Source organism: Mesocricetus auratus, unplaced genomic scaffold (assembly GCF_017639785.1).
Source record: "Mesocricetus auratus isolate SY011 unplaced genomic scaffold, BCM_Maur_2.0 Super-Scaffold_100676, whole genome shotgun sequence".
Taxonomy (NCBI): Eukaryota; Metazoa; Chordata; class Mammalia; order Rodentia; family Cricetidae; genus Mesocricetus; species Mesocricetus auratus.
Genome location: NW_024429266.1, coordinates 89,468,032 through 89,492,427, shown reverse-complemented (window position 1 = coordinate 89,492,427; position 24,396 = coordinate 89,468,032). Strand labels below are relative to the sequence as shown.

At 39.9% G+C, this 24,396-nt stretch overlaps 2 protein-coding genes across 5 annotated transcripts in view; one reads left to right on the top strand and one right to left on the bottom strand.

Moving 5' to 3' along the window:
- The window catches only part of Pigf (phosphatidylinositol glycan anchor biosynthesis class F), a 28,632-nt gene extending 5,783 nt beyond the window's left edge, over window positions 1-22,849 (top strand). For all 4 annotated transcript variants that reach the window (XM_005077272.4, XM_013118512.3, XM_013118511.3 and 1 more), the window contains exons 5-6: window positions 10,840-10,948; window positions 22,537-22,849. In XM_005077272.4, the coding sequence (XP_005077329.1) occupies window positions 10,840-10,948; window positions 22,537-22,650 (223 nt within the window). In that variant the 3' untranslated portion in view covers window positions 22,651-22,849. The remainder of the gene's footprint in view (window positions 1-10,839; window positions 10,949-22,536) is intronic.
- Window positions 19,959-24,396, bottom strand: part of Rhoq (ras homolog family member Q) — a 36,851-nt gene continuing 32,413 nt past the window's right edge. Inside the window, exon 5 of the mRNA XM_005077271.4 lies at window positions 19,959-23,198. Coding sequence (XP_005077328.1) covers window positions 23,043-23,198 — 156 coding nt within the window. The 3' untranslated portion in view covers window positions 19,959-23,042. The remainder of the gene's footprint in view (window positions 23,199-24,396) is intronic.

Below are 24,396 nucleotides of genomic sequence, written 5' to 3'. Positions count from 1 at the left end.
GTTTTTTTTGTGGTAAGATCTGAGAGTGCAAGCTTTACCAGATTTCATTTCTATAGCTGTCATTCATATATCTGCAGCATAGCTAAGTTGACGTTTTAGCTTCCTTAAAGCCATTGAAATGATAATGGTTAATTTTTAACTAAGAAAACCAGGTGAGTTAGTTCTCAACAGTTTTGTCCTATTTATTACCCAGCGGCCAAACTTCTTGAGCATTTACTCTGCGTTGCACATTCTGCTAGCTCTGTGTGGATTCCAGAATGGTCAGATCACCCGAGGAGCCGTGTGCTCACGGGCTATAAGTGAAAAGAGCAGATGAATGGTTAACATGTAATAATCCCACAATCAGTGCCGTAGAAGTAGGGGAGTAGCAAAGAACGGGGCTGACGAGGGCCTGATCGGTGGGGATTGGATCAGAAAGAAACACAGACTTTGATGAAACCAAAGGAGGGATATCTTGTGCAGGGTGCTGGGGGGAGCATAGACACCGAAGTAAACATGGTGTTGTGTGATCTGGAAACCCACAGCTGAAGGAGAACAGAGGATGGGCTCTGGGCAGCCTGTCTCTGTAAGTTACATTTTTCTTTGAGAATGAATAATGGTTATTTTATATATGTACATATAGATTTGGCTTCACTGTGTTTTATTTCATTTTTTTTTCCTGTAACAGCTGTCTACTCATAAAGTTCTTAGGAACAAAAGCATAACAACTGAATATCCCCCTACATGGTTAGTTAGCATTGTGTCTTCAATGGAGTTCATTTATTTCAGCGTGAGAATTTTAAATATGGAAACTGGCTGAAACTTTAATGGTTTATAATGATCAGTGTGGCTTTAAATTGTGTGTCTAAGTTATATATGTAAGGGACACATTGTAATCTGGTTATATAGATTATTCTTCTGTCTCTTGACCTATGTGTTCTAAAACTTACTGTACCTTGCAAAAATTGGGCAGCATGGGAAGGATGGAGTTAGAGACATAATGCTCAGAGACTTCGTTAATAACAACAACAACAAAAAAAAGCTAGGAACTTAATAAAAATGGTAGCACAGTTTTATACTGAAATTGTTCAGAAACATAAACATTGCATTAAATAATATTCTTTTCCTAGGAAAAGATTTGACATTTGTTTCTTGTCAGTTATTGTGAAGTAGTGAAAGATGGGTATTGAAAATCTGACCAAGAATTAATACCAGATGTGGATGAAAATGGTTCATGATATATTAAGTAAACTGATACATTGGGAGATATGTTTCCATATATTTTCTGAATTTATTTATTTGTGTGTATATGCACATGTGTGCATATATGTGTGGGTGTTATGTGGAGGTCAGAGAATAACTGCAGAGATTCTTTCTTCCCTTTCATCACGCGGGTCCCGGAGATTGCACTCTGGTGACAGGCTTGGCAGCAAGTGTCTTTACCTGCTGCGTCAGTTAGGTTTCTTTTGCTAGAGTAAAACACCATGACCAAAAGCAGCTCGGGGAGGAAAGGGTTTATTCAGCTTATCTCTTACAGTCATAGTTTATCACTGAGGGAATTGAAGCAGAGCCGTGGAAGAATGCTGCTTACTGGTTTTTTCTTCCTGGCGTGCTCAGTTTACTCTCCTGTATACCTTCTTGCCCCGGGATGGCACTACCCACAGTGGCTAGGCCCTCGGAAATCAATCACCAATCAAAAAAATGCCTTTGAGGCTTGCATACAGGCCAATCTGATGGAGGCGTTTTCTCAATTGAGGTTCCCTCTTAATATGTTGTAAACTTGTGTCAAGTTGTCAAAAAACTAGCCAACACACCTGCTGAGCCATCTTGCCAGTTCATGGGAGATACATTTTTAAAAACAATATTGAGATATGATTCACACCCAAACTGTCTCTAAGCAACCATGAATCTTGTTGCTCTCTCAGTAGGGTTGCCTGGTCTGGGCATTTCATTTGAATGAGTCATACAATTTGTGATCTTTTGTAACTGATTTCTCTTACTTAGCATAGTGTTTTCAAGGCTCATTCATGTTACAACATTAATACAGCATATATTGGTACTGATTTCGTTCTATAGTAGTGTTAGGGTAAACCCCGGGCCTCGTGTGCGGGAGGCAAGCAGTCTACCAACTGAGCTGCATCCCTAGCAGAAGACCCATCAAGCTTAAAGCTTGTGTGCTGATGAAACAGTTACGTCTGAAGTTGGAATGGGGGAAGAGGTAGGGCCGTGGATCTCTGAAGAAAGCACAGTTAATGATGTAATGGTTATCTCCGAGGAAAACATCTGAGAAGCTAGTAGATAAGCTGGAGAGACTTTTCACTGAAACTTTTTAGCCTGCTTGTGAAATTTGAGCCCATTCAGAATACAAACAGTGATTAGATACTGCATTGATCTCTTGGTTATTGAAAGTTAGACCTGTAAGAGGAAGCTGCTAGGTTTCTCAGACGCCACTGAAATATCACTGGACTGCAAAAGCTACCCTTCCACATCTTCCAACACACAGTTAGTTGAAGAGCAGGTAATTGGTAAACTAGAAGACCTTGACTAAAAAGAATCAGTTTGTAATACAAACCATTCCATTTACTATTGTATGGGATATGACATGAAATAATAATGAAGTAAAACCAAACAAAAGACAGCTTTTAATAACTTAAAGCATGTTCATGAACTTTGTGTTAGTCCTCAAAGACATTTCACCATGTTCTCTATGAAGGTACTGGAGATCTGGCAGTGCGTGCCTTACTCAAGTTCCACAGTCAGTAAGCAATGGAGCTGGAACTGGAATTCAGAAATAAGACGCTAGCAGTTCAGGTCAGAAAGTGGATTGGTGCCCTTTCTTACATAGTGGTCATCTCAGACAAGCCTCTTAGCCCCATGAATTCTCCTGTGTACTGTGATGAGAATAAAGTGAGTGTGAACTCTTCAGGCTTATTGTGGAGTGAGTCAGGTAATGAGTAAAACCAAAGAGCTCAACAAGTGTTTGTCATGCGCATCAACAAATGTTGGGGGCATCTGTCTGTCATATCTCCAACCCTGACTACAGTTTGTCTCTGTAATTCTGTTTGGCTTCTAAGTAGCAGCCGGACAAGTGTAGTGCATAGGTAACACAGAGGAGAATACGGCTTTGCCAGTTAGTTCAGCGTGGAGTGCGTGGACCTGTCATCATGGAGCAGAAGTTTTATGTCTCCATATTCATTAATGTAATTAGAAGCACTGGAATGAACCTAAGATGATGATCAGGTCTGTTTTGAATTGATGTGTCACCCAGCTTCAAATCAATATAAACAGTTTACACTACTTTTAAGTGAAATAACTAAGTTTTAATTTATTTATTTGTTTTTATGTGTATGGGTGTTTTGCCTTCATATATGTCTGTATACCACATGAATCCCTAGTATGTGGAAGCCTGAAGAGGTAGTCGGATCCCCCATGACTAGAATAGCAGACAGTTGTGAACTAGCATGTGGATGCCGGGACTCAAACCTGGGTCCTCTGGAAGAGCATCAGGTGCTCTTAGCCACTGAGTTCCCTGCAGCCCCTAGGTTTAATGTATTTATTTGCAAGTTCATGTAAATTCTGCGCTGAGCTGAAAATGCAAACACTTTGAACTTGAAGGTTGAGACTTATATCCTGAGAATAAAGGATCAATTCTGATATTTTTTAAATTTAGACATACTTAATTTCATTATCTTAACAGGATTTTTCCAGAAAAGTCAATGAAACCGCCCCTGAGAAAATGTTCTTGTAAAGAAACTGATGACAAAGAAGTAATTTGATTTCTTAAAATATTTTTGCCAGCTTCTTGTTGGTATGCATAATATTGGAAATACTTGATTTGTCAGAGTTTGATTTCATTTGTTGCCTTGTATTTATCACAATGTATGTTCTTTCCACTTGCAGATTATCTTATAAAGGAGAGTAGTAACCTATCATAGGGAAGTTTTGCCTTTTGATTTGTCAATTCGTTGATGCTATTGTTTAAGTGTCTGAGTAAGAACTTGATCACTTGAGCTAAATAAGTTCCTGGTTAGGACAGATGCTCAGATCAGTGGTCTTGTCAAGGTGAAAGCACACAGTAACACCTGTCTTCTATATGCAAACAGTTTTCTTTTTGTCATCTTTATATTGATACAGATTTTATATTGAGAAAACTACCATGGACATCAAGAACCAAAGATTTACTCATATAAAGATAGGTAACTTAGTCTGAATGTAGTCACATAAACTTAACAAAGATTTTAATATCTTATTAAAATTTTATTTGGTGGGGAATATTTATGCTGAAAATTGTGTAAAATACTTTCAGCCACCAGGAGGAGTTGTACCTTAAGCCTATTTTGATGAGAACCTATCTAAGACACTTGCTATTAATCGCATTCAAATGGATGATACATTGACGTACAGAAAGCATTCAAAGTGGCATATTTCAGTTGATATTTACCATAATGAATTTCAGCGAAATCAAATAATGCGGGCAGGTACATAGGCTTTATTATCATGAAGAGTGACCTATAACATTTCTTTAGTTACCTTAAAATTTTATTCATAGTATAACAATAAGCCATTTAGTCTGTTCTCAGCCCTACTGATTATGGGAAAATATTTTATAATTATGAAAGTACTTACAATAATATTATACTTTAGACAAGTTTATTATGGAAAGCTATGAAATGAAAATAAGCCAGTACCAGTCCTGCAAGAAGTTAATAGGAATTTGCCCGTTTCAATTTTTTTCTCATTTCTTTGTTACAAAAGAATGCATCTGTGTGTATATTTTTTAGTCTAAGTAGTAAAATACATAGATTTTGTAGTAAAAGCATATGATTTCAAATAAAGTTCAAGTTAAAGATTCAAATAATGAACAGAAAGTTAAAGAACTAATAATAGTATTAAAGGGGCAATAATTACAGATTTTATGTACTCTAATTTTATTTCTTCATATAATGTGCAATTTTGAAACAAAAGTAGTTACTCTAGTCACTGCCTTATAATTTACTTTATTCCACAGTATTATGGACATTTTTGTCTGAGTGTATGTGCAAAATGTACCACTTTTTGCAGAGCACTCTCAGTTATCGTATCTTTTATTTTTTAGATTCATTTATTACATACAATGTTCTTTCTGCATGTGTGCCTGTGTACCAGAAGAGGGCACCAGATCTCACTAGAGATGGTTGTGAGCTACCATGTGGATGCTGGGAATTGAACTCAGGACCTCTGGAAGAGCAGCCAGTACTCTTAACCTCTGAGCCATCTCTCTAGCCCCAGTTATCAGATACTTTAAGTGAAAAGAAATTTCAGCCTGTATTGTTTTAACCATGGAGGAATATGGTGATGCTGGAATACAGGTGTCATTGCTACAGATAGGACATGGCTGTGCTTCTTAGGAATTTTTCCAGTCCTTGTCCTTGGTCTAGGAGGGAGAGGACAGTGCCATCTTTTCCCTGTGTCTTCCTATCCTAACTACTGAGAAGGAGAATAGATCACTGTGGTGGAATTAGTTTAAATCATCATATCATTAAAATTGTTCTGTGACTAATTTACTATTGAAAGTTTATCACATTTTCAGAGTTGTAAGTAAGGTGATATACACCTTCATTTCAAACTTGAGCAGGGGCTTCTTTGACCCTTATAAGTAATGTAATGTGCTTATTTGTTTCAACAAAACTTAGGCAAGGGATTCTGTGAACTAGATTGCTGGAATAGAACTCGGGGATCAAAGGCAGCTGATTGATGCTGTCAAGTGAATGTGAAGAATAATATACAATTACATAGATTTCCTCACCAGCACAACAGCCGTGCCCTGACTCATTGTCAGGTCTCTTTGCCTTTTATGAATCTACAGAGCTGCTCTTTCCTGGAATTCTGCCAAGGACACAGACGGTGCCATAATAGCTTCATCTGGTTTCTAAAAAGATGTCTAAGTCCTGGCCAGGATGCTTTAAAGTTTGCATCATGGAGCTACCATTTACTGCATTTCAGTTGAGTATTACTGTTGAGTCAACAAAGATAGCATCTACCTTCTCCATTCTTCTCCTCTGTCATTAGATACAAAACAAATAAACCAACAAACAAAAACCCAATGGGTAGAAAATAACACCCAGCATTCGAAATGCAGATCCACAACAGGAAAAACTGGAGCCAGTTAAGATGTGAAGACAGCACCAAAGAGAGTACATTTGTTATGTATCTGAGCAGAGAAGTAGCCTAGACAGCTTGCCCAGGGGAAATGTGAGCAAGAGAAATAGAAGTAGCACACCACTGTGAGGTAGGGGACATCGAGGAGGGGACAGACACCTGCACAGGCAGATGTGATCTGGGAGAACACGCCCCTGGACCAAAACCAAACAAATTTCACATAGTTTATCGTAGAAAAATATTATTAATCGTATTAATTTAATAACAAGAGAAAAAAGAAAATGAGCTAAAGTGAAGATCGGCTTGCAGAATCCATGCCATAAATTCAGAACCTAAACAACATATATAGAACATATTTTAGAAATATCAAGAAGCAGCTGGGTGGTGCACATTCAAGGCCAGCCTGGTCTACATAGTGAGTTCTAGGACAACCAGGGCTATGTAGAGTGACCCTGCCTCAAAAACAACAAAACAATGAAAGAAATATCTAGAAGCATAAAGCATGTTAGAAAATCAAATTTAAGTATGAAGGAAAGGTTTGAGCCATTCAAGATGAATGAGGGATAAGGAAGGAGGTGGGAGGCATAAAGTAATTAAAGAACATGATAGATATGGAGAGGAGATGAGGGAGACTCAAACATAAGACTACTGTGTGTTTCTGTAGTAAAAAGAGAGTATAAAGATGGTAGTTCTCAGTGAAAGAATTGAGTTGGGAGGCATAAAGTAATTAGAGAACATGATAGATATGGAGAGGAGACAAGGGAGACTCAAACATAAGACTGCTGTGTGTTTCTGTAGTAAAAAGAGAATATAAAGATGGTAGTTCTCAGTGAAAGAATTTTTCAGGTTTTGCACGAAAGAGGCTCATTACGTATGCCAAGAGAATATTTGAATGAATTAGCGTTGTAGAGCAGAAGATACTGTAAAAGTAACACACATTGAACAATGGAAGAAGAGGAATGGAGAAATACAACTGTAGCTATCAAGGCCTCAGCTGTTTCAGCTAACCCTAACATTGAGATTTGTTCAGCGTCCTCAGGGGATAAAGCTCAAATGAACCTCTCTATGCCAGCGTATCTACTCTACCTATAACCATTCCCCTCCTTCAGGAAGCTAGGCTTACACCATCTAACCTCAACTGGAATCTAAACAAGAAAGGTCAGTAAAGACGAAGACAATAGAATGGACAGAAGATAGCCACATGTTTTGTGTGTGTATCTGTAAAGTGTGTCAGACAAAGGGAATACTCAACAGTAAAGCTCAAGAAAATGAAATGCTGTAGGAAAGCAACCAAAGTAGAGATGAAGTAAAAAAAAAAAAAACTTATTCAAACAAAAAGACAAAGATATTTTTCTACATGAAATGTAAGATAACCAGGGATAAGGAGATGGTTGGGAATTCTTCCAGCATGGGGGAAACATGGTCCTTGTAGAAATAGGGGCGGGGCTAGAATAGCACTGAACCTCTGTGTGGGAACCAAAACCCAAGGGAACAATGCCTTCCAAAAATCCGAGGCAGAATATTTGTAGCAATCATAATAAGATGGTTCTCAGATTTAAAATATCTCTTCAAAGCCATTTTTGAGGGGGGAAGGGAACGTGATGGGGGATGCAGGAGAGAGGGTGAGTCCAGATCTGACTGAGACCCCAGAGCAGCAGGATGGAGACCGAGAAATTCAAAGATGATGGGGCAGGATCCTCAGAGGACTGCGCCGCCATCAGCAGGTGAGAACAGCCAGGCACCTCAAAAAGAAGGGGAGCAGACAGAGGAAGCAAGCAGCTAGAGTACTTTTAAATATTTAAAGTGAGCTAGTGGCGGGTAGATAAACAGCTGGAAGGAGAGGGAAGAGTTCTTAGCACCCGAGGAAAATTAAAAATTGTATTTACTAAGAGAAAAGACACATGGTTGTGGTTTGCTCTGAGGTTGGCGTTTTCATAGTTACTATAAAAACACTGGTTAACCATTAACTGAAGGGGGCAATTTTAGTATTGGAGAGATGACAAAGAGGGAGATATGCTGTGTTGATACAGAAAGCATGTGGATAATAGGAGCTATGTCTTCTGCAGCAAAAAGCAGAAAGTAATGATATCTTGACATATAAGACATGAAAAATTGTATATATATTTGATTGGAAGTATCTCTATAGTATGTAGAAATCAGGTAGAGGAAGAGACTTTTATTCTAATTGTAGTCTTTGATTTTAAAGATATCACATAAGTTATTTTGATAAATATGTTCACTTAAAATACAGTCCACAGAATTTTTTTTATAGTTTTTAGGTCTTGGTTCCTTCACACTGGGGCTAAAATGACTATAACCCACAGGTAATTAGGAAGATGTAGAAAAATTGGAACCTTCATAGACTTGTGGAAAAATCAGATGTTGTAGCTGATTTGGGAAACTGTTAGTTCCTCAAATAGCAGGTGACCCAGCTATTTCCTTCTGGGTATAATGCTAACAGAGATGAGGACAGGTATCCATACAGAGATTTGTACACAAATGTTCCTAGCAGCATTATTTTCAATAGCCCAAAGGCAGAAAAACCCAATGCTCATCAACTATTGGATGGAGAAATGAAATCTGCAGCATCCACACGAGGGAGTAGGATCCACTGACATGAATGAAGTGTTCATACGTGCTACACCATAGGTGAACCTTGAAAAGAGTATTCCAAGTTGAAGAAGTCAGTGAAACAATTCACGTCATTAGAGCTCACCTACATGAAATATTTAAAACAGGAAAGTCCATAGACATGAAGTAGCTTAGTTGCTTAGGGCTATGGGGAGTAGAAATGGAGAGTGCTTGCTGATAGGTGAAGAGTGTCTTTTTTTACAGTGATTAAGATATTCTAAATATGGCTGGTGGTGATTAAGTAGCACTGACTATCCTAAAAAAAAAAACCATTGCCTTATAAACTTTACATAAGTAAATTGTGTGGCTGGAAAAGTATTTTCCCTAGGGTTTTTGTTTGTTTTTGCTATACTCAATAAAGTCGTTATTTTACTATATCCCAGGTTGGACTAGAACTTGCTATGCAGTATTTCTCCTGCCTCCTGCCTCTGTCTCCTTAGTGTTGGAATTACAGGTGTGAGCTACCTCACCTGGCCTGAAATTGTGTAAAACTCTAATCCACTTCTCCACCCGTTTCCCGCCTTGAACTTGACCTCACGCAGCGTCGCTTGTGTCCTCTTATCCATGGCGCATTTTTTCTAGTAAGGTCTCACCCTGCTTATTCCTTCAAGTCTTGATGACCATCTTCCTCGTCTGTAAAACTGAAGAGCAAAGCCTCTCCAGCAGAGAGTAAAGTCTGCTTGAAGCCTCTCCCACATTCCCGACTCCTGCACTTTCCTTTCTGTGTTGTGGCATAGATGAACTGTGTGTTAATGTCAACACTGTCAGCCACACACCTGGTCAAAGCTTACCTTTGAGACCCTTCAAGTTACCTGGACAGCGCAAGTCTCCTTATATTTAACTCAGCCAGTCTACTTCATCTTCAAAATAGAAATAGCTTTCCATTCTGCCAGGTGCTAGTTGAAACTGGCTAGCATTTACAAGTATTACTTAAAACACAGAACAGGAAGGCCCGGCAAATAGCACAAACTTGGAAACATGATAAAACCCCAAGTTTTAATAGAAATAAGCCTCTCCTGGATGTGGGGATGTCAGATGGACAGAGCTGGTTTCCACTTGAATGTCTGTCTGGAGAGTTTCCAATGAAAATACTGCTGCTGCTGCTTTTCATTAAGTTCACAATAACTCCTGCATGCATTGTAAGCAATCGAATCTTTGCCCCACTGGCTGCATTGCTGTGGGCCTTCCATTACTGTAACTAGACACATGTCATAGTCAGAAAGCCGTACATGAGAACGACTTGAGTATTCATATTAGAAGGCTGAAATCAAGACCTGAGCTACAAGAGGAGCAAGAGGTCTGTCTGTCCCCTTTGCTCCAGTATAGGAATGGCTGGCAGAGATCACTGTTTTGTTTGTTTGTTTTTCTTTTTAAGATAGAATCTCACTACATAGTCCATTCTGGCCATGAAGTCACTGCCTGAGCACTGTCCTGTCCTGAGCACTGGGTTTATAGGTGTCTGCCACCATGTCCTCTATCACGGGATCCTTTGAGTTTCTTGTTCCCCGTCCTTGTCTGTCAAATAGATGAAGTCATATTGGATGAAATATGGCATGAAGAAGATGAGTTGATGAAGCCATTTTACATCCATACAGTGAATTGCTATTGTAGCTGTTCATGCAGAAAACAAAAGTTAAATCGGGCTTACAGCGGGATGCATTTAAATCTTATTTAAGAAAAAAATGCTTGTATACACACATTTCATTTATGTAGATATGCATAAGGTTGTGTGCATATGTGGACCTGCACACATTTCATTTATGTAGATATGCATAAAGTTGTGTGCATATGTGGACCTGCACAGACTCTTTCTGGAGAGGTATGTGACATTTGAGAGTGACAGTTGCCTGTGGTGAAGGACTGGGGGAGTGATAAACAAGGACACAGTTGTTACCACAGTGTCTTCTGTTGTCTGCCTCGCACGGTGCACACGCAGTACCCTTACAGTGGAAATGCATTCGCATCTTCATGCGTCTGTCAATTTGAGTCGATTACATTGAAAAAGCGTAACATCAATCTGTGCTAGCGCTTGTGTGATTTTCTAGCTATTATAATATAAATCACCAATGACTTGTGTATGGTGTCTTGCAGAGTTACATCCATTTGGGAAAACAGTCTTCAGATCACTACAATTTCCAGTTTTATAGGAGCATGGCTTGGAGCATTCCCTATTCCACTGGATTGGGAAAGACCGTGGCAGGTTGGTTTTAAGGACTTTACACTAACAATGTATGCTAGCACAGCGGAAGGAAAGCAAGTATGTGATGCGAGGTATTTGACTGTTCAGCACAGCAGGGAACACAGCGCAGTCTAGATGCCTGGTTACTGGCCTGACCTAGTGCCATAGGCATTCATGTTGGCATGTATCTACCCTACAACTCTAAATGTTTCTTTTGAAACTGTGTGTGTGGGGGCTGTATACATGTATGTGCTCATATGTGAGCACATGTGTGTGCTTATGCATTCGCCATGTGTGGAGGCCAGAGGTTGACATCCAGTGTCTTCTTTTGTTGCTCTTCACCCCAGTGTTTGAGACAGGGTCTCTCACTGAGCCTGGATATTACTGATTGGGTAGGCTGGCCCACCATCGAGGCCCTGGGATCCTCCTGTCTTCCCCTTCCTGCACTGAGGTTGCAAATGTCTGTCACCATGCCTGGTTTTCACATGGGTGCTGGTGATCCAAACTCAGGACCTCATCTTGCAGAGCAGTCACTCTCCAGTCCCTGCTCTTAAACTCTTAAAAGCTTATTTTGTCAACACATACAGGAGAATTTTCATTTTTCTCTCTTTAATTATTATATTTGTGATCTTAGAATCTATTTTCTTAACTAGATTGATTGCTACATTGAATGCTTACCTTGAAATATATTACAAAGCATATAGCAAAGTAGTTTCTAAAGCAAGCTTTGTTGCATTTTTATTTATCTCATGCACATTTGTCTGTGTGTGCATGCGTGCTAGCTAGGGAATCAGAATAGGCTCTCACCTTCCACCAGGTGGGTCCAGGAATCAAACGGGCTTTCAGGTTTGGCAGCAGGTGCCTTTACCTGCTGAGATGTCCTACCAGCACCCAAGTAATTTAAAAATAAAGGTAAGTGGTTTGAGAGGAAGCTTGACAGTGCATGGGATACCACTGAGCCATATCCCCAGCCCTTGGTGCTTTGAGACAAGATCTCAATGTGTAGCTCAGGTTGACTTTGAACTTGTTCTGTCATCCAGGCTGGTCTGAAACTTAGGATCCTTTTGCATCTGCTTCCCAATTAGTAGGATTACATATATGAGTCACTACACCAAGCATCATTATCTTAATTTTTAAATATGCATGTTTTGAGTCAGGATCTTACATAATCCATGCTGACCTTGAATTCGTTTTGTATCTGAGGATGGCCTTGAATCCCTGATCCTCATACCTTTCCTTTCCTGGTATTGGGATTACAGGTGTGTTACCATGTTCTAGTATTTTCTGTTGCTATGATAAAACACTGACTGAAAGACACTTAGGGGAGGGAAAGATTTATTTGGCTCATATTTCCAGGTTATATTGGTCGGGAGAGGAGCTCAAGACAAGAACTTGAAGCAAAAACCATAGAGGAACACTGCTTGTTGGCTTGCTCGTTCCCAGGTTCATGCTTAGCTAGCTTATGGGATGGGGCCTCCCACAGTGGATGGGCTCTCCTGCATCAGGTAATAACCAAGATAGCCTCCACAGAAATGCCCACAGGCCAGTGTGAGCTGAGAAATCCCTCAGTTGAGGCTTTTCTTCTCAGATGACTCTAGATTTTGTCAAGTTGACAATTAAGATTAATGAGGTCACACCATACTTTATCAACTGGACACACAAACACATCACTATGACACCATATAACCTTTCCTTTTTGTCCCCAAGATCTTGTTTCACTAATTTTTAATTGTTTCATACTGTGCTCATTTATTACACAGTTATTTTATAATGTGATATATCACTATTGATCATTTAATTTATTGCCACTATTTTACTATAGTAAACACTTTTGAATCTGTAGCATCATGAATGTTTCCTAAGATAATTTTTCCCAAAAAGAACAATGGTATTAAAAAATAAAAGTATTTTTTTTTTCCAACGTGAAGAGAATATTTTCTGGTCTCAAAGAGAAAATATATTTGCCTTTTAATTTAAGCTGTATTAATAATTTTTATAAAAAGTTAAAATTAGCTCTCCCCATCCACTGAGGGAAAACCACCATTTTTATTCTGATGGGAACTTTTGCAGCTCTTTCCATGCATGCTGTTCATAGTGTACATGTTGTTCTTAACCTGCTTTTTCCCTTTAAATTTTATATTATGGTGTTACTACATGTTAGGTTAGAATTATATAACTGGAACATTCTATTACCTTAAAATAATATATCAGGCTTTTTTTTATCTTTCTGTTTTGGGGTTTTTCAAAACAGGGTTTCTCTGTGTAGCCCTGGCTGTCCTGGAACTCGCTCTGTAGACCAGGCTGGCCTCTAACTCACAGAGACCCGCCTCCTCTGCCTGGCTAGTGCAAGGATTAAAGGCGTGCGCCACCACCTGGCAACATATCAGGTTTTAATGGGCATTTAGATTGTTTTCAGTTCACTGGTAGTCACATTAATTTTATTATTGTCATACTTTAGCATATATCTGCATATTTGTCAAGTTTGTAGGGTAAATCCCTTAGGAAACAAACAGTTGGAGTTAAATCTTTACATACCTCACTCAAAGGACCCGAATTTTCTGTTGAACATAATTGCCTATTTTTAGGTCCATTTTTGTGGTTTCCCTTAGATGTTCTCTCTCGGACAGTTGAGTTTTTCTTTCACATTCAGTAACTGTGGTGAGCTGCCTTCCCCGTGCTGACTGGTTGTTAAACTGAGAAGTCTCAGCAGGTTGGAGAACATGGCAGTACTGTTGTCCTTGTGCTCATGAAGCAGAGTCCTACTTCTCGCCATAATGGTGTCCCAACTGGCATCTCATCTCATCGCTGCCATCCGTACTTGCTTTCATTCAACTGAAGAGTGTTAGTGACTTGGAGGGCAGAATTATTGAAGAAGGAAGGTACATGAGTTGTTTCAAACTACTAGTTCATGATGTTCAGTTAATATAAGTAAGTCTAAATATAGAATATTAATAACAACTAGAGCTGAAACATCAGCTTTAACAAGTTAGTGAAATGTCAGTGTGTATATATATTACCTACTTTAGTGTAGAAGCTTGATCTTACATGTTTAGACCTTCCCTATAAGATCACAGAAGTAGGCTGGAGAGATGGCTCAGAGGTTAAGAGCACTGCCTGCTCTTCCAGAGGTCCCGAGTTCAATTCCCAGCAACCACATGGTGGCTCCCAACCATCTGTAATGAGATCTGGTGCCCTCTTCTGACGTGCAGGCATGTATGCAGACAGCATACTATAAACGTAACAAGTAAGTTAAAAAAAAAAAGATTACAGAAGTGGAAGTCGAGCTGTGGAAAGTAGATATGCTGATGAAAACATGAGTTTGGGTTTGCTTAGAAGACATTATTTACAGTTCAGTTGTCCATTTTTAGATTAGTTGTTTTTTTGCTGCTAGTTTTTCTCCCTCTATACTTACTTATAATAAAGAGTGAGCTAGATTCAAATTAACTTCAGATTTAGAAAATTATTGTAGTTTTCCCTTCACCTTTGACGTTGGGAGGTGTGGCTTTGAGACAGGCTCTCACTCTGTAGCCCAGACTTGCCTGGAATTCACTATGTAGCTGAGGTTGGCCCTGAACCCCTGACCCCCCTTTCACCACATCCCGTGCACTGACTGAATTGACGTTTTAAATCTTTGAGAGTGTGTATAAGCACGTGTGTACTGGTGCACATGGAGACGTCTGCTGCTGAGGCCTCGTTGTCCCTGCGTACACCACGCTAGCTGGCCCTCCAGCTCCCAGAGCTTTTCTCGTCCCCGCCTCCCATCTCCCGTGATTACAGCCATGTAGGCTGCCGTGTCCAGCTTCATGTGAGTTCTGGGGACTCACATCTTGTGTTCTTGCATTTCCGTGACAAGCATTTTACCCACTGAGCCATCTTCTGAATTATGTACTTATAAAAAAGATTTTCTAGTTAACTAATTTGGATATATTACAACTTGTTATTCTTCATTATTGAAAACATTTCGTTCTGCTGGAATACACTGGCTTTTTAATTTGTTGGTTATTAGAGTACTACACATTAATGGCTGACTTATTTACTATAGCCCTTTTAAAGTGTGGTGCATACTAATGGGGTCTCAAAACCTTTTATTCAGTTTCTTACCTTTTCATAGTTTTTCTAATAAACTAGAGAAGTGATGAGGTTTACTTTTTCTTTCACTTTCAGCAAACAAAGCTTTTGTGATGCCATTGTTATTTTCCAATAAATCAAATTCTACAGAACAAGACCTCACTGTGGCTCATAATGTTGATAGAATCTGCCAGATAAGGGGATGATGGTGTTTGCTAAATGTGGGGACTTTGCTAGCGCAAACTTTGAGAAGATGATACTGTATAACTCTGCTGTCTAAAATACAGCATGCTACTAAAAGATTTCAGTTCTGTGTTCCTTGCAGCCCAATACACGCTTGATACGTTCACATTGTGTTCAAAGCAAGCATCTCTGTGTTATGTTTTCTTTATATTTTGGAGAAACAAGAGCGTCTGGTTTCTTTAAAAACACACATGCGTGAACACACAGAGCCAACAAAACCTGTCATGTGTGAGTGCCATTTTCTCTCCTCTGAATTCAAATTTGACTTTGTATAACGTTCCTGTAGCCAGGCACTGATTGCATTGTATAATAAGAAATCTCAAGCTGTATTTGTAGCTTTCAGTTGGATTCCTCACTAAGTAGCAGGGAAGGTCCAGTGAAAACCAATGCCAATGCCAGCTTACTTTCCACTTAACATGAGCCTTCAATGAGTTTAGTAGCGATAGGTGATGAAAGCTATCTGCATAGTTGAAGGACGACCTCACTGTGTTGAAGGCAGGAAAAGAAGGTTGTTACAGAAAGCAGGCTAGGTGGCACCTGCCGTGCCTCTGTGACCGAGGAAAGAAGTGTTTTGCTGTTTTGCTGACAGTGCTTCTAGCACACCTGAATGCCTGCTTCATTAAGTACAACGAGCTCTCGTCGGCTTTCTGTCTTCTTTCTGCTAGCAGTGTTTAAGGGAGTTAGTTTCCTTTTGTCTCTTTGGTGTTTTGTTAAACCTGCTTATTGAGTCACTTCAGTTTCCTATCATGTTCAGTTCTGTGACAGTTCAGACACGAATAGAACACGTGTCATTTGTAGGTCTCTCTGTACCAGGCATGAGTTTGGTACTATGCCAGAGGTACTGTAATCATGGCAGCTGTAGTGCAAGGTAGATCTCTTTCCTGTTCTTAACCACAAAGGCGAAACGTAGGAGGGAAGAGTACACACCGTGTTCACCCTCATTTGACTGGCAAAAGGAAGATTTGGGATTCGAACAAAAGCTCCACCTACGCCATGAATCTCTTCACTGCTGGAGACTGAGACATAGTGTTTGTTTCCTTTTCTTAAAGACATAGCTTTGTTCTCTTTAGAATTCTTAAGTATTAAATTGCTTTCATTTCCCACATTGTTTCTCCTAAATGTCCTTATCGCTCTGATGTATTTTTAGACCAAAATGTAGTACATTTGCAGAAGCATATTTAAAGCTAATTTATAGTGCCTTTGCATCTGAAAAATTGATGCTTTTTCTTCTTTGCACACGTGTAGCATGTGGCTATTGGAGGGTGACGGAGGCCATGTCCTGTCATTCTCTGACTTGTCCCACTTACTTGTTCTAAAGACTTATTCATGTGTCTGTATCTGTGCACATATGTGTGTCCGTGGGATCCCTCAGCTGGAGTTAGAAGTGTTTGTGAGCCTCCAGGCATGGTGCCATCAGAGGTAAATAGGGAGAAACTGGTGAATCTACAGAGGAGGGGTTACTAGCTCTCCCTTCAGTGAGAAAGGACAGTAAAACTCTGTCTCACACAAGCTACTTCTCAGTGGGTTTATTGTCCTGAACAGATTCTCATTGGCATAACTATTAGAATTCATCTGATGAAGCCTGCTAACCTACTGTCTTCAATGATCATTTCATTTCCTTTGAATTTTGGGTTGCCTGTGTCATGCAAGTGCAGACTGCTGCAGTCTGGCGAGGGACACACGAGTGACGAGTCTGCTAATTGTAAATGAGCACTGGCTTGTACGTGCCCTGACCTCTCTCCTACTACAAAGAGCATAGTTAGGAAGCCATTGTAGAGCAGTGGATTCCTAGTCAGGACTCTGTCAAGAGTGGCAGTTCACTCCTGGACACACGCATGCATGCGCATAAGCTGGCCTGGCTAGTACCGCCCATCTCTCATCAAAGTCCTGCCGTGGCCCTGCCAGTGCAGCTTGCAGTGAGCATGTCTTCTGTTAATACTTTTCCCAGTCTTGAGATGTGTAAACGATGTGTTAACATTCTACTTTAATACAATAGAACCCCTTCAGGAAGGGGAAATACTAATTCACTTAAAATGTCAGAAGCCCTCATTCGGTCAAATCAGTAATCTCTGTTTTCTCCTCTACTCTGGCATTTTGCAGTAACCAATTCAGTTACAGTCCTATGATTTCTCATTTCAAGTTATGAAAAAATTTGTGACACCTGTGATTTTTAAAAAATGTTTCATAAATAAGATTTTCTATCCTGGTGAAAAAGAATCATACGTTTTTCTACATTGATATTTATTACTGTGGTGTGTGTGAGCACCTGTAGGTACCAGGGTGTGTACCGAACACAGAAACTAAGCACAAAGTGGCCAGATGACATGTTTAGGAAATCTTAAAGCCAAGATTCAAATGCACCCTGTTTAGGACCAAAATCAGTGTTCTTAATCACTCTTCTATGCTACCTAGAGCACAGGCGAGAAACACTATACTGTATAAATGTGTTGGAACATTTCCTTTCCTAAGATATAAACAGTTCTTCCTAAAACAAAAGTGGACACACACTTTTGTATTATTGCATTTCTTATATGGTTGTCTTTTGTTAGATTACTTATTTTACGTGTTCTGTCTGCATGCACGTGCCGTGTGTCCAGAGGACAAAAGTGGGTGTGGATCCCAGGACTGAAGTTACAGATGGTTGTGAGTCTCCGTGTGATGCTGGGAATCATACGCAGATCCTCTGGAAGAGCAGCCAGTGTTCCTAACTGCTGAGCTATCTGCCCCAAGCATATTGTTCCTTTCAAACAATTTTTATTTGACATAAAAACACACATGTGCAATTTATTTATACATTTTGAAAGTGCTTTTTGGCTTACAAAGATGAAATTATTTCTGAAAAAAAAAACCTACAGGTTTCATTTGCCCAAATTCTATGCTAGGTAATGTAAAAATTTTTATTGCTTTGAGAAAACAAACTTTTTGTTGTTGTTGTTCAAGTGATAAAGGAAAGCAAAAATCCACAATCACTTAATTTATTGTAAGGAACATACAGGTGCCCTAAAAACAAGGCATTTTTATTTATTTCGAGGGGTTGTTTGAGTTGGGTTTTGGTGTCTTGTTTTTTGAGACAGTATCTTATATCCTGTAGCCCAGGCTGGCCTCAGACTCAGGCTATCCTCCTTTGTTGGCCACGCTGCCAACCTCTGAACAACAAGGCCTCAGGCATGCAGCGCCAGCCCAGCGTGGTTTTCATGAAAGTCTTGCTTTGCAGCCGTGCTAGCTGGTTTCCTGTCAACTTGACACAAGCTAGAGTCATCTGTGAGGAGGGAGCCTCAGTGAGAAAACGCCTCCACTAGATGAGGCTTCTGCAAGCCTGTAGGGCCTTTTCTTAATTAGTGATGTGGGAGGGCCAGCCATCATGGTCTGGTGGTCCCCAGTTCTGTAATAAGAGAGCAAGCTGGAGCAAGCCAGTAAGCAGTGTCCCTCGTGGCCTCTGCATCAACTCCTGTCCTGTTGAGTTCCTGTCCGACTTCCTTAGATGATGAATAGACATGTGGAAGTGTAAGTCAAATAAACCCTTTCTTGCTTCCCCTAGTTGTTTTTGCATGTGGTGATTCATTAAGCATGGACACCCTAAGACAGCATCTTATGTTGCTTGAAATGAACCATCCTCTTCTTTGGCTTCTGAGTGCTGGGATGAGAGGCGAGTGTACTGTGCATAACCAGAGTGTTGGTTTCCACCCGATAGAGCTGCTCACTCTAAAAATAGGGTTTTCCTTTGATAACCTTACTTTATCTATTTGCATTACATTATGTTGTTATGTAACACAAGATGTTTCTTCCACTTAGTGACTTTTAAGAAACATTTGAAGTGAAAAGAAACTAGATAAAATAAATGATTGTCACTTGGTGGCAAACCCTCTGAATGGCTTTCTTAATATCAATGTCTTTGTTCTCAATCTTATTTTCCTTACATAAAAACAAGCAATTACATATAGGGATCTCAGATTGCCATAATTTGGAGAAATATTTATATCTCTGCAGCTGAAATAGCTCATAGGTACTACAGACTTTTAAAAATACTATTGTGTCATAAGGAATATTAAAACAAGTGTGTCTGTGAAACAGGGAAGTAGTTTTAAATGGATCTCATTTAAGATCTCATTATTAAGATAGATTTAAACCAGGCTGATTTGACAAGTATGGTGGTGTGGTTTTAAACATTTTAAAGCAGTCATGAGAAAGTTGGCAAGAGTTCGCTTAGGAGGAAAAGACTGTTGACAGTTAGGGACTCGTGTGTCACAGAGAGTCATGCCAGCACTCTTGTAGGCACAAAGCCTGGACCATCACTAGGGCACCATCTGAAAAGTTGGGACATTTTATTTGCTGACATCATGGATGTCTTGAGTTTTGCATAACAGTGAGTTTCTGAATGTGCCAAGCCTTCACCCCTCCCAGGAGAAAAATGTTTAAACCAGCATTTATTTCATTTTTCATATTCTTTGGAAGTGAAGTATGGCAACTGTCCAAAGAATGTGTGCAGATGTATGTGTGTGTGTGTGTTTGCGAATAATGAACCACACTAAAATCACAGAGTGATTAAAACAGAATTTGGTACTCGAAATCAGAATTTGCCTGGGGTCACAAGGATTGTCACTCTCTCCACACTCTTGACTGACAAAGAGCTTTGTAGGGGTGCAGGTGCTCACACATTGCCAGGGGTGAGCAGTCTCAAAGCAGAGGAAAGGGATTAAATAAAAACTACTAAGGTCAGAAGTTCAGTGCTTTACATAAGTAGCAAACTGCATTTCATTTTATTTATGACCCCATACGTGAGGAAGGGACGCTGTTGAAGTAACAATCATTTAAAAAGCAACAACCAACAAACCAGTATTTAATTTGGTATTTAAAACCAATTAATTAGAAATCAAATGGAAGCAGTGTCTAAAGGAACTAAGATAATTCATAACAAATGGCACGAACTCAAGCTCTACTTATTGGAAATATGATAATTCATCGCAAGTGAAGCTACAATGTACCTGTGAGGATAGAGTAAGGGTACACATTAGCAGAGTTCTATTAGATGTCAAGAGTCTCCTAAAAGTTTTAAAGGACTTTAGAACAGATTTTCTGTGCAAACACTGATCAGTAATAATTTCCTCTAAGTTCTTTCGTACATGACCTTATTTAAAGCAGTGTATTCACCCGCGCAAGTCATGTTAGTAAAATAGTTTTGAAAAGTATTTTCTTTCCCAGGTATTTCACTAGTTTGAAAGAGTTTTTCCAGAGATTAGTCTGAATTTCGGTTGCAACCTAAGCCTTTAATGAAGATATGCTTCTGAAAATAAGGCAATTTCTCTATAATCTGCTCATGAATAGGAAACAAATCTTTGGTTTTTTTTTTGTTTGTTTTGTTTTTTGTTTTTTTGGCTAAAATGGCAGAGAAGATTTTGCAAAAAGAAATATTAAACAACCAACACAAAGAGCTCTTAACAAGCAATGGGAAACTCCAAACCCCATCAAGGTAAATAGAGTACCTAAGGCACCTCAGGTTCAGATGATACAATCGTCTGCTTAGAGATCGAGTGTTCTATATACATGATTCCTACCGCCTGGAGAAGGGGAAGCTGAAAAGGTGACGTCCAGCTATGACTGCTGTGACTCAGAGGAGAGGGAAAAGAGCTCATGAGTGGGAGGGGCACTGGAGAGCACTCTCACGAGGAAACCGCAGCGACACCAGTGTACACTTCCAGATTCTTAATCCATTTCTCTCAGACCATGAAAGCTCTCAACTTTAACTTCATTGCCTAATACACCAAGTGTCCAGGGTTTCACAAATGTAGATTTGAAGAAAAAAAAAAAAAAAGAAAAAACAAAACCCATCAAATCTCCAAAGGCAACTTGGAAATGAATAATACTTTACTGTCGGGATTCCTTCATATCATGGGTTTGACAACTTAGCTAGTATGTTAACTCATTATACAATTTCTTTCAGTTCTATCTAAAAACAAGACCAAAACTAAATGGGAAAGTTACAGAATCCCATTTGAGCATACATATAAGGCCATGATGCTTAATGTGAACCACCACTGCTTGGACAAAAAGTCATCCGACATCCACTCCAAGAGAAAGCTCTTGTCCAGTAGACTGTCTACTACCAAGTGGGGGAGTGTGGTGCTTCTACTTCAAAAACTCCTACAAAGCTCACATGCAAAACAGTACATCTAGATTTGTGACTGGTATGAACATTTAAGGCTGTCATTTTCAAGTATCAGTGTTTAGTGTTCCATTACCCAATCTGTGCAATAGACAAAGCTGTAAGCACAAACCCTGGAAGATAACAGAAGCTCGCTAAAGACCAAGAAGTCATAGTTTAAGCAACAGCAAATTTCAGCCTAAGAAAGGCTGGCAACACAATATGGATTAGATTATGCTTCCCTAAACTGCATGAGCTGGTGCGCATGGAAGCTTTGTCTAACAAACACTACTGTCTGTTGCATGGCATTTAGAATAAGGCAGATCCATAGCAGATGGAGGAAGAAAGCCAAATGGTACCAGCCGGTTATGAAGGTAGTTTTGCCTCCGGTACACTTTGAAGGCTGATACCCCAGAGAAGGGTTAGAAATGGCTCCAGCACACCAAATAAGCTTTATAAAGAAAAAAGTTACTTCCAAGATTTTTTACCCAGGGCTTTTAACTTAGGGACCCACATACCCTGTGTGTGGCATCAAATAAATCACCATTATTTAGTTGTGGTTTAATGAAGTGTAGCATGGCTGGAGAAACCGTCTTGGGAAGCCTGTAATGTTCTGCTTGTCTCATACCATAGGTGAGTGCATAAGCCGTGAGCTGCCCCCTGTTCGGCTACAGCATCTGTAGCTCATGGAAGCAGAGTACCCACACACTCCACGAACACGTTCAGATTCTAGGCCTTCCCTCCGACACAACTGAAAATTGCTAAGGTTCGGTCAGCCTACACACTTCTTACTTCATTTGATATACACAGCCAAAGTGGGAATTAGAAAAATGGCCAGCTACTTCAGAGAGCTTAAACTGAGTTCAGGATTATGGCAAACTATGACCCAATTTTTAAATTTGTACTTTAGCATGTACTTCATGCAATTTGGGGAGCTAATTCTACAGTCGCTGGAAAGCCTCCTTACCTTTTAATGCACTTTAACTAAAATGTGTACATTTTTAGTGTTCATAGTAAATGCAGTTATGACCTATTAAACTTTTGGCATTCTTAAGAAAGCACATTAAGCTTCACTATAGAAGTGTTTATGTTACACTTAATTTGTGCTCAAGTAATAATGAAACACCGGTTGGTTTCAATCTCCTGCTTCTTCCCTCAGGTGTGGCCCATCTCCTGTACACTCGGAGCGACCTTTGGCTACGTGGCTGGCCTGGTTAGCTCACCACTCTGGATATACTGGAATAGAAAGCAACTTACATACAAGAGCAATTAAGAGGAGAAAGGGGAGAAGACATTTCTTTGTGCAGATTCTGTAAGGGCTGTGCAGAAATGTGTATGGTCAAGCCAAGCAGTTCCTTTTACAGCACTGTTGTTTTTTTTTCAATGTCGTTTCAACATGGTGTGATTGTAGCTTTTTAACTATGAAACCCCTGAGAGATTTACCTTCTAGTTGAAATAAAGTATTTATAGTAGATTGTGGCTTCAGATGCTGTTGGCTGCCGCTTAGACCTTTAAGAAACATTCTCAATGACGCTGTAGAATGCTGAGGACAGGTTCCCTCCCCCCCTCAGGTTAAACTTCACTGCAAGAGGTCAGGACATCACTGTAGCATTTCAGATGCATTCTGGGAGAAATGGACAGTTCCCTTGGCCACTCAGACTTTTCTCACGTAATCAAACAACAGTTTATACATCTTGATCCTATTCTTTTTTTAACTGCATGTTTCTTTGGAGTTAAAATGGCTATGATAGCCTCATCAAAAACAGTCTTCAAACCCTTCTGGGTCAAAGCTGAACATTCCACATAGCAGCGTGCGCCTATCTGGGAAGGAGAAAAAAGAAGCCACAATTATATAAAACAGTCTTATAGAACTCAGCAACAACACATTATGTGGGCAGTTATAGAATACAGCTATGCAAAAGAGCCCTATCACCCATATTCACAATACCCAGAGGGAGACAGTTGTTAAAATACTAGTGTGTGGCCTTCCAGATTTCTCTATGAAAAGTTCATTCATCAAATATTAGATACTCACTACACATTAAGCAACTGCTTAAGTACTGAGTACATGTCTGTGACCAAGGTGTCCTGCTGTGTGTGGAGAAGAGGATTATAGAGCAGGCACAGGTAAGTGCTGGGGTGTGGGGGAGGACAGGGAAATGGGAGGATGGCGGTAGTCAGGGAAGCCTTCTCAACAGGTCAGGGTTGAGGAGTGAGGGACCCCAAGGGGCCAAGACCAAAAGACCAATGTGGAAAGTTTTTGGCATATCCAAGACACAGCAAAGAACCCAGAGGTGGGAGGGAGACACATGTGACTATTCCCTGTGTAGAGTGTCAGTTTCTCAGCATTGCCTGGTGACTCTGTCCCTGGCTGCTTTCTTCAGACAACCCATTCCCTTCCGGCGTTCTCGCTCTATGCTTGCTGCTTTCTCTCAAGTCATCTCCATAAGAGCAGGGTAGGAACTTGATGTTGTTCTGCTGTGTTGTCCCCTGGCAAGAAGCACGATTTCTATCCATTCTCCTTGGAGTAGAAGCTCATGCTCATGCTTTCAGACCTGGTGAATTTGGATACATGCTCTCAGCCCCTTTTTCTGCTGGGGTATACATGCCTTCTTCTGATGAATTCATTAGACGCATGGGTTCCTGTTCCTAAGACGTCAATGCCCTACACATAAATCTGACTTTTATTCTGGCATCTGCTATGATAGCACATATTTATGTAGTCAATTCGCCTGCATTTATAACTTTTGCCTTTATGTATTTAGAAATTCCTTCTCCTCCCTCCCCCAGGATTATAAAATTAAGTGCAAGGAATTTCTGAGGTGATTTGTTGGTGAAATCCTTTTTCTTTGCTTTGGGAAAAGCTGTCCTCCAGAAAGTTCTTTTGCTTCTTTCTATCTCTCAACAGTGTATTTTAAAAGAACTTAGTAGGTAGTACTTACACAGAAATCCTATTAAAGCTAGTGGAAAAAATATGAAGAGGAAGAAGAAGAATTAGAAGAAGTCAATGATCTTATGG